Raw genomic sequence first — 14,026 nt, 5'->3', positions numbered from 1 at the left:
GGAACTTGGTGGGCTGCAGTCCATGGGGTCGCGAAGAGTTGGACACGACTGAGTGACTTCACTTTCACTTTTCTGTTCATGCATTGGAGAAGGAAATGGCAACCCACTGCAGTGTTCTTGCCTGGAGAATCCCAGGGACGGGGGAGCCTCGTGGGCTGCCGTCTATGGGGTCGCACAGAGTGGGACAGGATTGAAGCGACTTAGCAGCAGCAGCAGCCCTATAAACAGGAATATAAGTATCTCAAATTGGTGGTGGTTTGATTTTCTAGGTAGAAGAATGTTAAATTATTTGGAGCACAATTGTAGGAGTAATGTCTATAGAGCATCTAAAATCTTATACTTTATGCATTTTTCTGAAAGAGCTGGCCATGAGTTGAGACACAGCTCATTGACTTGAGACTTTTGATCTGGGAATGATAGTCTTGATGATTTCCACAGCCACTGTTAACATCAGTGTCGACAGCTGATTTAGCTGTTTCAGGTGCTCACGGTGACTGACAGTAGCCCACAGCAAGCTTCAGGAAATATTGCACCAAAAATAAAGAATGTAATGTTTAAGATGGAGGATGGGGGATGCTTGATGCAGGGAATGTGGGATTTTGCTTTGAATTGCAGCACCATTTCCAAGCAACCATCTCTGTGATGCATATTTAAACTGACAAGTTAAGAAACAGGACTTTCGTTACATTGTTCTGTTTACACTGGGTAGCCATCTGAAAGTGTTAGTAACCAAGGAGAAAAGAGGAAATTGGAACCTGATGTTTTATGTTATTTCATAATAAATAAAAGAATAAGTGGAAACCTCAACCAAAATATGTATATCTTTGCAGAAACATGCTAAGGGACAAGATTTACTTAAACGAGTATGTGAACACCTCAATCTTTTGGAAGAAGACTACTTTGGTCTGGCCATTTGGGATAATGCAACCTCAAAGGTGAGAAGACTGCTTGTAATATAAGAAACTGACCTCCCCAACTTGCTTTTTTTTCTTATCAGAAAGTATTTATTAAACATATATTTGTATTTCTTCCTATGCTGATTTTGAAGCAGATAACTACAACAATTAGGTTGGTCCTCATTGCCAAAATTGGTTTAATTCATTTATTGTTGTTAAGAATGTATTTATGCCTGCCTGCCTCTCCAAGATATAGTGTAACTTAGTAAGGGAAGATCGAAGGTAACTCAATGTCTCTAAAACCACAGGGAAAAGCTTTCTGCCGCTGTGAGTTAGCAAATTCTCCCATGAACTGAGAAAAATATTCTGAGAAGTATTTTGTGTTATACAGTCTCAGTGAGATAAAATCGAATGTTTTTATATTATGTGTGTGTACCCCATTCAGGTGTATGTTACAGTATCTGAGAACACTTGAATTTGGCATATAAATAAAGTCAGTAAGTACTGGTACCTACTTTAAAAAAAAAATCACTGTTATAATTTTTCTATGAACCCAATATTCTTAAATTGCTGGGAACTGGCTCATCTGAAGGCATTCAGCAGTGAAAATTCTTTCAGTTTGCAGTTGAACTTCCAGGGCTTACATTGGTACAAAACTGTTAGTTGCATTGAAAACTTTTCGCCTTTGTTAGTGTCATCTGCCCTGTGTCGTATCAGCAAGTTTTATTTCCTTATAGTAGCTCTTACTAGCCTATTTATTTTTTAATGAGAAAACATTAAATTGCTTTATTTATATTCATTGATATATTTATGTATAAAGTCATGTTAAAAGTGTCCAATAAAAAAGCTGAATTTGTTTATTTATACAGCAAAGTACAAACCTGGCTGTGTAAAAAAGGGCTTATTGTCCCCCTTCCTCAGATAAAATATTTCTGGGCAAAAAAGTTGATGTCTCTGAATCATAATCTAGTTTCAGCTTCTCTCATCTTTGCAAAAACCCCTTCTGGGGAAGCCAGTGGACTAGTGAATCCTGGGAAACATAGGGCCTTTCCCCCCTAAACATTCTTTTGAGAAACATTTTCTAACTGTCTCTAAGAATTAAAGACGTATTGATTGTTCATTATTAACCTTTTCTATGGGCTTCCCTGGTGGCTGAAATGGTAAAGAATCTGCCTGCAATGCAGGAGACCCGGGTTTGATCCCTGGGTTGGGAAGATCCTCTGGAGAAGGAAATGGCAACCCACTCCAGCGTTCTTGTCTGGAGATCCCATGGACAGAGGAGCCTGGCAGGCTACAGTCCTGCTGCTGCTAAGTCGCTTCAGTCATGTCCGACTCTGTGCAACCTCAGAGACGGAAGCCCACCAGGCTCCCCCGTCCCTGGGATTCTCCAGGCAAGAACACTGGAGTGGGTTGCCATTTCCTTCTCCAATGTGTGAAAGCGAAAAGTGAAAGTGAAGTCGCAGAGTCGTGTCCGACTCTCTGAAACCCCGTGGACTGCAGCCTACCAGGCTCCTCCGTCCATGGGATTTTCCAGGCAAGAGTACTGGAGTGGGGTGCCATTGCCTTCTCTGATATTCCTCTCCAGGAAGTGAGACATGACTGAGTGGCTAACACACACACACACACACACACACACACACACACACACACACACACCTCTTCCATGACTGAGTGGCTAACACACACACACACACACACACACACACACACACACACAAACACACACACACACACACCCCCACCCACCTCTTCCATTAGACTGACAGCTCCTTGAGGACAATCACTATTTTTAAATTCTTGTTTGTAACTTTGGTGCCTAGCACATGGAGGTATTCTACAAATACCTTTTGGCTAAATAAAATGCTCTGAATTGAATAATTAAACCTGGGTCCCCTGCATTGCAGGCAGATTCTTTACCATCTGAGCCACCAAAGGAGCCCTCAAAATAATATAATATATAATGTAAGATTGTGGTGATCAAGCCCACTCCTTGGGTAGAGCAGGGATGGCCACCTTGGACTTTGCCCTGGGTGGTACAGGGTGAGGAAGAGATACCTAACTCTTCTAAATACAACTGAAATTCCATTCTAAACTTTTGGGAGAGGGAATAGTGAGGGGGCGGGGATTGGGAGGAGGCATGGAATGGGCTCCTAGGGTACCTATAATGATGTATGTTCACTTTGATAATTTATTGATCTGTACGTATGTTTTATGTACTTTTTTGTATATGTCTTATGTCAATAAAAAATCTCTTAGACAATTCAATTTAGTCAAGTTGCCTATGAAATGGTGAGGCTCTTTTTAAGTGCTGTTAGTTTTGCATGGTCCACAGTGGGTTGAGGAGTCCTGCCTTCATGGTGTGCAGACTTTAACTGTGGTTGGAGAACAGGGAAGGAAGAATTTAGTGTGGGCAAGAGTAGTCAGAGAAAGCAAAATAGTTATTCATTCAGTAAACGTTAACTGAGCAGGAACCGTGTACCAGGTACTGTGCTGACATGGAGAACTCGAATGATACTGGAGGTTAAAGTTGGAGTGAAAATTAAGGTCCGGGTGATATCAATAATCCTGGTTGTAGAGCTTTACAGAATAATAAAAATAGCAAGTGCTTATTTAACATTTCTTATTTACTAAAAACTTGATATATTAACTCTCTTAATCTTCACAATAACTCTGAGGTAGGCACTACCTCTAATATCGCATTTTATTTCCTCTAATAGATGAGGAAACTGAGGTACAGAGATGCTTAAAATCACTAAGCCAGGAAGTAGTAGACCTAGGATTCAAGCCCAATTGTCTGACTCCTTGTTTCTCTGATCAGAAGCCCTATGCTACGTGAAACAAATGCAAAGAACGTTGGAAATGTAGGTTGACCTGGAGACACTATTGGAGATGGTCCGTAACCCTGCTACTGGTACTCTGTGGTTAATGTATTTTGGAGTTCTATGTGAATGCCTTTTCTTCTTTTTACAGACATGGCTGGATTCTGCCAAAGAAATAAAAAAGCAAGTTCGTGGTAAGTGAATATAGCCATTTTATGGCTCTCTCTCTTTTTTTTAAAGTAGGTCAGAGGATTTCCAACCTTTTCTAGTGGTGAGTCACTTTAGAATCCTGGCTATGGCATATGGCTTTGAAATTGAGATAAAGCCTTCCTTTGAAAGGTAGAGATTCCATAATAGAAAGGCACAGCAGAGGTAGACACTATTGAGATGTAGGTCAGATCTTGATTTTTTTCTTTTTTTTTTTTTTTTACAACTAGGCAAAGTAGGGGAAGATAGGAATGACAGAGAGAAACAGAAGATGGAGACGAACAAAGAAAAGAAAAGGATATGAAGTCAGTTCTCAAAATGGTAGTGATTGAAACTGTAGCAGCCTACAGTTGAGAGCTGCTGCCTGATCCTGTTCCATTTAAATTGTCCTGGACTATTGAGTTCTAACCTTCTCCGTGTTTTCCTCTCTGTAGTTCTTTTTTGTTCCCTTTCAGCAGTCTTCTTTCAAATCAAAGTATGTAAGGAACTGTGGAAGGAACAAAAAGGATCGAAGAATGGAAATCCTTTGCCAGTGGCCCTTTGTCATTGTGGTTTTCTCTTTGCCCTGAGCCCATTGACACAAAATACTGCTAAACACCATGCTCAGACTTGTGCCTTGGGATAGATTTTTCTAGGTTGAAAATGTCTAGATTAGTATTTTGTGAGCTTCCCAGGTGGCACTAGTGGCAAAGAATCTGCCTGCCAATGCAGGAAACGTGAGTTCGATCCCTGGGTGGGGAAGATCCCTGGGAATAGCAAATGGAAACCCGCTCCAGTATTCTTGCCTGAAAAATTTCGTGGACAGAGGAGCCTAGCAGGCTACAGTTGATGAGGTCAGAAAGAATCAGACATGACTAAGCCCATACATGGTATTTTGTAGCCCCTGGTCCAGTATCTAAAGGGGTAGAGACTTCTCCCCTCCTTTATGACTAGATGTCCTTTTATTTTATTTTATATTTATTTTTTGACCACAGCATGCAGGATCTTAGTTCCCTGACCAGGGATTGAACCCATGCCCCCTGCAATGGAAATGTGGATTCTTAGCCACTGGACCACCAAGGAAGTCCTTCAATTCAGTTCAGTTCAGTTCAGTCGCTCAGTCGTGTCCGACTCTTTGCGACCCCATGAATTGCAGCATGCCAGGCCTTCCTGAGTTTTGTTTATTTTTCAGTAAACTTGTAGGAACTGCAGTAAATGTTATTAATCATGATTAGTAAATTTTAACTGTATCACCTGAAAACAAATTTTGTTTTTCATTTGTTTTTGAAATAAAACACTTTTGTTATGGTAGAATGTTTCCCTTTAGACCCTGTTTATTTATATTTCTTAATTTGGACTGGCAACTCTCCATATTTGTTCCCTGCCTGTAAAATCTCATTTTAAAATGAAAGTCAGAGTAAAAAATATTTAGAATAGTTGAGACATGACAAGAAAAAACTTGATTCCAAGCCCCTTTCAATGAGGATACTTTTTATATTCAATATTACTCAGGAGTAAATGATTGTACTAGAAAACTCTTTAGGGAGAAAAGTTAAAACAGAGTTTATGATGAGTAGAGAAGACTATCTAGTAGATTTTCAGGCTATTGGGGAAGAAAACTCTTACTAAGAAAAATAACCTAAGTGTCATTTTTTAAAAAAGAACTTTTCAAAATAATAAACCTCTTTCCTTCAATATGGGAAAGAAAAACCATATCTGTAACAAAAATCTTAATATCAAAATGTAAATATTTCATTGCTCCAAAGAGAAGATTGATATTTACCGATTGCAAAGATTTTCAATTCAGTTCAGTCACTCAGTTGTGTCTGACTCTTTGCAACCCCATGGACTTCAGCACGCCAGGCTTCCCTGTCCATCACCAACTCCCAGAGATTACTCAAACTCATATCCATGGAGTCGGTAATGCCATCCAACCACCTCATCCTCTGTTGTTCCCTTCTCCTCCTGCCTTCAGTCTTTCCCAGCATCAGGGTCTTTTCCAACGAGTCAGTTCTTTGAGTCAGGTGGCCCAAGTATTGGAGCTTCAGCTCTAGCATCAGTCCTTCCAATGAATATTCAGGACTGATTTCCTTTAGGACTGACTGGTTTGATCTCCTTCCTGTCCAAGGGACTCTCAAGAGTCTTCTCTAACACCACAGTTCAAAGGTATCAATTCTTCCGCGCTGAGCTTTCCTTTATGGTCTCACTCTCATATCTATACATGATTACTGGAAAAACCATAGCTTTGATTAGATGGCTTTTGTTGGCAAAGTAATGTCTCTGCCTTTTAATATGCTGTCTAAGTTAGTCATAGCTTTTCTTCCAAGGAGCAAGAGTCTTTTAATTTCATGGCTGCAATCACCATCTGCAGTCATTTTGGAGCCCAAGAAAATAAAGTCTGTCACTGTTTACATTGTTTCCCCACCTATTTGCCAGGCAGTGATGGGACTGGATGTCATTATCTTAGTTTTCTGAATGTTGAGTTTTAAGCCAACTTTTTCACTCTCCTCTTTCACTTTCATCAAGAGGTTCTTCAGTTTCACTTTGCTTTCTGCCTTAAGGGTGATGTCATCTGCATATCTGAGGTTATTGATATTTCTCCCGGCAATCTTGATTCCAGCTTACTCTTTATCCAGCCAAGCATTTCACATGATATAATCTGCATATAAGTTAAATAAGCAGGGTGACAATATACAGCCTTGATGTATTCCCTTCCCAGTTTGGAACCAGTCCACTGTTGATGTCCATGGAAAGATTTTGGGTTTTTAAAAAGATAATTTTATCCTATAAGTAATATATACTCATTGTGAAAAATTGAAACATAATGAAAATATATCATGAAGAAAGTAAAAGACCCCTAAATCCTACCCTCCAGATGGATCACTATTAAATTGGTGTAATCTGCAAGATTTTTCTAGGCATATATAAATTTTGCTTTTTAAAAATACAGTTATGTTGTACATTGTTTTATATTGTGTCTTCTGTGTATTATGTCATATGTATTAATAGTTTAAAATTTTAAAATATGAAGTATGAAATTAAAAGACCCAGATGAATATGAAACAAGATAAATTTCCCTTCTTCCCCTGTCCTTTAACTAACTTCTTGTGTTCTTTCCAGAGATTTTCTGAGTGTATATAGATAATACATTTTAATATAAATATGTATTTAATGTGTATATTATATTTTATATATAATATACTTTACAAATATATTTTGAGATAAATATGTATATTCGATATGTATTTAATATGCATATGCAAGCAATCTTTAATATAATTTGGGTACTCTTTATATTAACATATATAAATTCATTTCATTTGTTTAAATTTTTTTTAATGATTATAAAGTTTTAGCACCATATATATATTTTGGGTTGCAGTGAATATATATAAAGGGCTTCCCCGGTGGTGCAGTGGTAAAGAATCTGCCAGCCAGTGCAGGAGACCCATGTTTGATCCCTGGGTTGGGAAGATCTGGAGAAGGGAATGGCAACCCACTCCAGTATTATTGCCTGGAAAATCCCATGGACAGAGGAGCCTGGCAGGCTACAGTCCCATGGGGTTGCAAGGAGTTGTGCACAAGTAAGTGACTAATACTTTCATTTTTCCAGTTCAGTTCAGTTCAGTCACTCAGTCGTGTCCAACTCTTTGCGACCCCATGAATTGCAGCACGCCAGGCCTCCCTGTCCATCACCAACTCCCGGAGTTCACTCAGACTCATGTCCATCGAGTCGGTGATGCCATCCAGCCATCTCATCCTCTGTCGTCCCTTCTCCTTCTGCCCCCAATCCTTCCCAGCATCAGAGTCTTTTCCAATGAGTCAACTCTTCGCATCAGGTGGCCAAAGTACTGGAGTTTCAGCTTCAACATCAGTCCTTCCAATGAACACCCAGGACTGATCTCCTTTAGGATGGACTCTCAAGAGTCTTCTCCAAGGAAATGGCAACCCACTCCAGTGTTCTAGCCTGGAGAATCCCAGGGACGGGGGAGCCTGGTGGGCTGCCGTCTCTGGGGTCGCACAGAGTCAGACATGACCGAAGCGACTTAGCAGCAGCAAGAAGAAACATCAGAGAGGCATCTTTCTCTTTCTCACCACCACGTGAGGGCACAGTGAGCAGGCACTGTCTGCATGTCAGGAAGAGAGATCTCACCAGAAACGGAGTCAGTCAGAACCTTGATCCTGGACTTCTCAGCCTCCAGAATTGTGAGAAAATAAACTTTTGTTGTTAAGTCACCCAGAAAAAAAAAAAAAAAAAAGTCTTCTCCAACACCACAGTTCAAAAGCATCAATTTTTCAGTGCTCAGCTTTCTTCACAGTCCAACTCTCACATCCATACATGATCAGTGGAAAAACCATAGCCTTGACTAGACGGACCTTTGTTGGCAAAGTAATGTCTCTGCTTTTGAATATGCTATCTAGGTTGGTCATAACTTTCCTTCCAAGGACTAAGCGTCTTTTAATTTCATGGCTACAGTCACCATCTGCAGTGATTTTGGAGCCCCCAAAAATAAAGTCTGACACTGTTTCCCCATCTATTTCCCATGAAGTGATGATGGGACCAGATGCCATGATCTTAGTTTTCTGAATGTTGAGCATTAAGCCAACTTTTTCACTCTCCTCTTTCACTTTCATCAAGAGGCTTTTTAGTTCCTCTTCACTTTCTGCCATAAGGGTGGAGTCATCTGCATATCTGAGGTGATTGATATTTCTCCCGGCAATCTTGATTCCAGCTTGTGCTTCTTCCAGCCCAGCGTTTCTCATGATGTACTCTGCATAGAAGTTAAATAAGCAGGGTGACAGTATACAGCCTTGACGTACTCCTTTTCCTATCTGGAACCAGTCTGTTGTTCCATGTACATATATATATATATATATGTATAGTATGTGTGTATGTGCAACATATATATGTATATGTGCATCTAGATGTGGGGACTTGGCCAGTGGCTCAGTGGTAAAGAATCTGCCTGCAGTGCAGGAGCCATGGGAGATGCGGGTTTGATCCCTGGGTCAGGAAGAGCCCTTGGAGGAGGGCATGGCGACCCACACCAGTATTCTTGCCTGGAGAATCCCATGGACAGAGGAGCCTTATGGGCTACAGTCCATTCAGTCACAAAGAGTTGGACATGACTGAAGCGACTTAGCACTTGGCACTCATTCACCTAGATGTATCTGTAGTAAATTCCTAGAAGTAGAATAAAAAAGTATGAATATCTAAATTTGTAATAGACATTCACCAGCAAGATTTTTTTCTGTATTTCAAAAAATATATAGAGAAGTATTAAGTTAATGTACCATATACCCATGTACCCATCCCCCAGAATTAACATGGGTTAATATTTTACATTTAAAATAGAACAGTACAGGTAAGGTTTATCTCTTTTGTTTTCCTCTGCAAAATCTATTCATGGAAATGTATGTTAATGAATTTGGGGTGATTCAGTCCATGTTATATTTTTCATTCATATATACATACCCATATACAATAGACAGTATTGCTTTGGCTGTGTTTTTGAAATTTCCCTCCAACCTAATTTTTTCCATTTGAACTTTCTTTCAAGGTCAATCAGTCTCTCTCCCTTCTCCCAGCTTAGATTTTAGCTTTCTTTAACTTCCTTGGTTGTGAATGAGAGTGCTCTTACCTGCTGAGTTGGGCTAGCTACTTCCATCTCTTTCTGACATAGCACAGAGCAAAAGCAAGAAATCCTTATACCGCTGAAAAATAGTGATATATAAAAGAACACAAATTATGTTTAAGAAATTCTGTAGCCCAGAGTTTGCTCTTTCTAAATGCACCCCCCTCTCCTTCCCCTGCAGAAGTCCTGAATTTTGTGTTAATGATTCCATTGTATTTTTAAAATGTTTTTTTAGTACCTGATGTTTCAATGTTTCATACAATACATATTGAAATTTTAAAATTTACGTTTTACCTTTTTGAACATCATGTGCTGTGTGCTCAAATAGCTCAGTCATGTCAGACTCTTTGCGATCCCATGGACAGGAGGCTGCCAGGCTCCTCTGTCCGTGGGATTCTCCAGGCAAGAATACTGGATTGAATTGCCATGCCCTCCTCTAGGGGATCTTCCTGGTTCAGGGATTGAACCTGCGTTTCTTATGTATATAAATTAAATTATATAGCAATCATAGTGGCTAGCTTTTCTTATGAACATGATATTGAAATTCATCTCAGTTGAAAAGAAAATTTCAAAAAACAGTTCTTATTCTTCACTATAAGTGATATCCTCTGACTTTTTTCTTCTCTGGCTGTGCCACGTGGCTTGCAGGGTCTTAGTTCCCCGCCTAGGGATTGGACCTGGGGCCTGGCAATGGAAGCACCAAGTTCTAACCACTGGACCACCAGGGAATTCCTCTTCTGAATTTTTTTCTTTTATACTCTTTCGTTTTTAAAAATGCTTATTTTGACTCACTAAACTGATTTCACAATGGATCATGAGTTCACAGTTTAAACCAGCCCTGATTTAACCTATATACCTTAAGGTGGAATTGCTAGATTATAGAGTATGTTTGTTTTCAGTTTTTTCAGATATAGCCAAATTGCTTTCCTTTAAATTGATTGTACTAGCTTACATCTCTACCAATAGTGTATGAGATAGTTCCTGTTTTCCTGTGTACTTAGAAGGCAGAAATTTTTAAAATGTTTGGCTATAATTTCAGACTTAAAAGTTGAAAGAGTGGTACAAAGAACTCCTGGATACCCTTCAGGAATACATTCGATTCCTCAGATGTTGGTATTTTACTACATTCATTTTATCTTTTTTTCTCTTATACACACACATGACCTTTTTTCTGAACCAGTTAAGAGTAAGTTGCATCATAGCAGCACTATTCACAATAGCAAAAAGGAGAAAATAACCCAAATGTCCACCAATGAATGATGGATATATATATATATATATATGTTATATATATTCCATGTATACCATGGAATATTGTTTATTCTCAAAAAGGAATGGAACACTGATACATACTGCAGCATAGATAAGCTTCAAACATGATGCTAAATGAGAGAAGCCAGACGTAAAAGGCCACATATTGTTTGATTCCATTCATATGAAGTATAGATCCATAGAGACAGAAAGCAGACTAGAAGTTTCCAGGGGCTAGGAGGAGGGTGGCAAGGGAGTAGCGATTGTTTAATGGCTACAGAGTCTCCTTTGTGGGTGATGAAAATGTTTTGAAATAGATAGAGGTGATGGTTATACAACATTGTGAATATACTAAATGCCAGTGAATTGTATCATTAAATGTACTAAATTGTATACTTTAAAATGGTTAATATTATGTGAATTCCACCTCAGTTAAAAAGAAAAAAGAGTGAATTACTGTTGCAATAGCTTTCTACCCCTAAAAACTTCAGTTTGCATATCCTAAAAGCTAGGATTTTTCTCTCATAGCCATAATACAATTACTAAAAGCTGGAAGTTAGCATTGAAACAATACTATAAATTATGGACCTTGTTTGTTACTTGTGTCAATAATATTCTTTATAGCGAAAATGCAAGGTGATGCTTTGCATTCAGTTGTCACATTGCTCTAGTTTTCTTTAATCTGAAACAATTCCTTAGTCTTTAAAATATTTCATAACATTGATAGTTTTGCAGAGTCCATGCTAGTTATTTTGTGAGTGGTCACTTTGAGTTTGTCTGATGTTTCCTCATGGTATATGAATCTTCAGGTTACACACTTTTGTCAGGAACATCATTAAAGTTTTGCTGAGGTAGAAGGCAGAAATTTTAGTGTTAAAAAATATTAGAGCTTTTCCAGTCTCCATTTTTTTCTAGTTCAAAATTGGGAAATGAGTACAACAAGGCTGTATACTGTCACCCTGCTTCTTTAACTTATATGCAGAGTATATCATGTGAAATGCCAGGCTGGATGAATCACAAGCTGGAATCAAGATTGCCAGGAGAAATACCAATAACCTCAGATATGCAGATGACACCATTCTGATGGTAGAAAGTGAAGAGAAGCTAAAGAGCCTCTTGATGAGGATGAAAGAGGAGAGTGAAAAGGCTGGCTTGAAACTCAACAATCAGAAAACTAAGATCATAGCATCCAGTCCCATTACTTCATGGCAAATAGAGGAGAAAAAGTGGAAGCAGCAGTAGATTTTCTTTTCTTGGGCTCCAGAATCACTGGGGATGGTCACTGCACCCACGTAATTAAAAGACACTTGCTTCTTGGAAGAAAAGGCTTAACAAACCTAGACAGCATATTAAAAAGCAGACACATCACTTTGCCAACAAAGGTCTTTATAGTCAAAGCGATGGTTTTTCCAGTAGTCATGTACAGATGTGAGAGTTGGACCATAAAGAAAGCTGAGCGCCAAAGAATTGATGTTTTCAACTTGTGGTGCTGGAGAAGACTCTTGAGAGTCCCTTGGACTGCAAGGAGATCCAACCAGTCAGTCCTAAAGGAAATTGGTCCTGGTGAAGCTCTAATACTTTGGCCACCTGATGTGAACAACTGACTCATTGGAAAACATCCTGTTTCTGGGAAAAATTGAAGGCAAAAGGAGAAGAGGGTGACAGAGGATGAGATGGTTAGATAGCATCACTGACTTTATGGGCATGAATTTGAGCAAACTGCAGGAGATAGTGGAGGACAGAGGAACCTGGCGAGCTACAGTCCTTGGGGGTCACAAAGAGTCGGAGACAACTTAGTGACGCACCAATGGCAGCAGCCTTCTCATGTGACCTTCACAACAAAGCTGTGAGATCATTACTTTATGTCATTTGTTCACTCAACAAATATTTCTTGAGCATCTGTGATATGCCAAGCACTGTTACAGGTGCTCGGGGTATATACCATATATAAAACAGAAAAAAAAAATCTTACCTTCAGGAATTTCCTTTATAGTGGGAGACAAAGATTACCCTTTAGAAAATGTGTGTGCATGCACACACACACAAAGTGTGTTCAAGTGGTATAAAAGAGTATATAGTGAAAATGGGTCTCTCTCACCACTTTCCCCTCACCTCTCAGTTTCTCTCCCCAGGAGTTCCCCTTTCTAGTTTTGTAGCTACTGTACCCGGTTTACTGTGTATCCTCATAGGGAAAATCTTTGCCTAGATAATCATTCCTGTAATATGTACTTTTTTCTACCCCCACCTTTTGCAGTTGCTTTCTATGTGTACTGTTCTTTGCCTTGATTTTTTTTTCACTCCACAGCATGTCACGTTGATGTAACGTTTGCTTGCTAAATAAGTACATTTAGGTTGTTTCCAGACCCTGTTACAATGTCTTGCACGTGTATCACGTGACCACTTTTAAGTGTGTGTTTAGATACATTTATGGAAGTGGAACTGCTGGGTGAAAGGGCATATACATTTTACATTTTGATAGACGTTGTCAGTTGTTCTCTGCAGTGTCCTACCATTTTATATTCACATCAGCAATGGAAGAAAGTACTTATTTTCCCTACCAACTGTGGGTGATATCAAGCTTTTTATATCAGTTAGCTCAAAGAGGGGGGAAAAAATCACACTTTGTAAACTGTTGCTTATTTGCTTTCCTTAATGTTAGTCTTCCTACCCTATTAAAAAATTGCCATTTATGTATGTTATGAAACAACTAAATTTATGTTTAAAGTTCTTAAATGCTGAATTCACATTTATTGAACATTTTTTAAGCTATCTTGTTTCCCATATTGATTTCCTTTAGCCAATACTTTTTTTTATAGGTAGCATGGAAGTCACCTTTTTAAAAAGCCTATGTGGGAATTATGAGTTAACGGTGATTAGATTGATGTTTTTATCGTATCAGAAAATGAAACAATAGACAATGTTTTACAGTATTTGAACTGTAAATACTGCCCCCCTATCCATTTGCCCCTTTTATGAGAAACAATTATGTGGTTGCTTTTCTAATCTAAGTTCCATTTTAAGTTTTGGGGATATGAAGAAGCATTGAAAGTGAGCTGATAGTAGACATTAAGAGTGACTAGATTTGAGACAGGTTTGTTGTACTGTCTGGAATTTGCCTTTTAACTCAATTTTTGAAGGAAAATTTCAACCATTTCCAAGAGACTCTTGTATTAAATGTTTCAGATGTTTAAAACTACATATTCATTAAGACATTCAAACTACTTCAGGTTGTAATTTG

The 14,026-nt window shown here is 38.8% G+C and overlaps 1 protein-coding gene across 18 annotated transcripts in view; it reads left to right on the top strand.

Annotated features, from left to right (window-relative positions):
• The window catches only part of EPB41 (erythrocyte membrane protein band 4.1), a 181,637-nt gene that overhangs the window by 85,602 nt on the left and 82,009 nt on the right, over nt 1-14,026 (top strand). For all 18 annotated transcript variants that reach the window (XM_070775013.1, XM_070775036.1, XM_070774969.1 and 15 more), the window contains 2 exons: nt 831-935; nt 3,867-3,909. In XM_070775013.1, coding sequence (XP_070631114.1) covers nt 831-935; nt 3,867-3,909 — 148 coding nt within the window. The remainder of the gene's footprint in view (nt 1-830; nt 936-3,866; nt 3,910-14,026) is intronic.

This window comes from Bos indicus, chromosome 2 (genome assembly GCF_029378745.1).
Source record: "Bos indicus isolate NIAB-ARS_2022 breed Sahiwal x Tharparkar chromosome 2, NIAB-ARS_B.indTharparkar_mat_pri_1.0, whole genome shotgun sequence".
In the NCBI taxonomy this organism is placed as follows: domain Eukaryota; kingdom Metazoa; phylum Chordata; class Mammalia; order Artiodactyla; family Bovidae; genus Bos; species Bos indicus.
The sequence above is the reverse complement of the archived record's forward strand: the minus strand, read 5'-3'. Positions and strand labels throughout refer to the sequence as shown.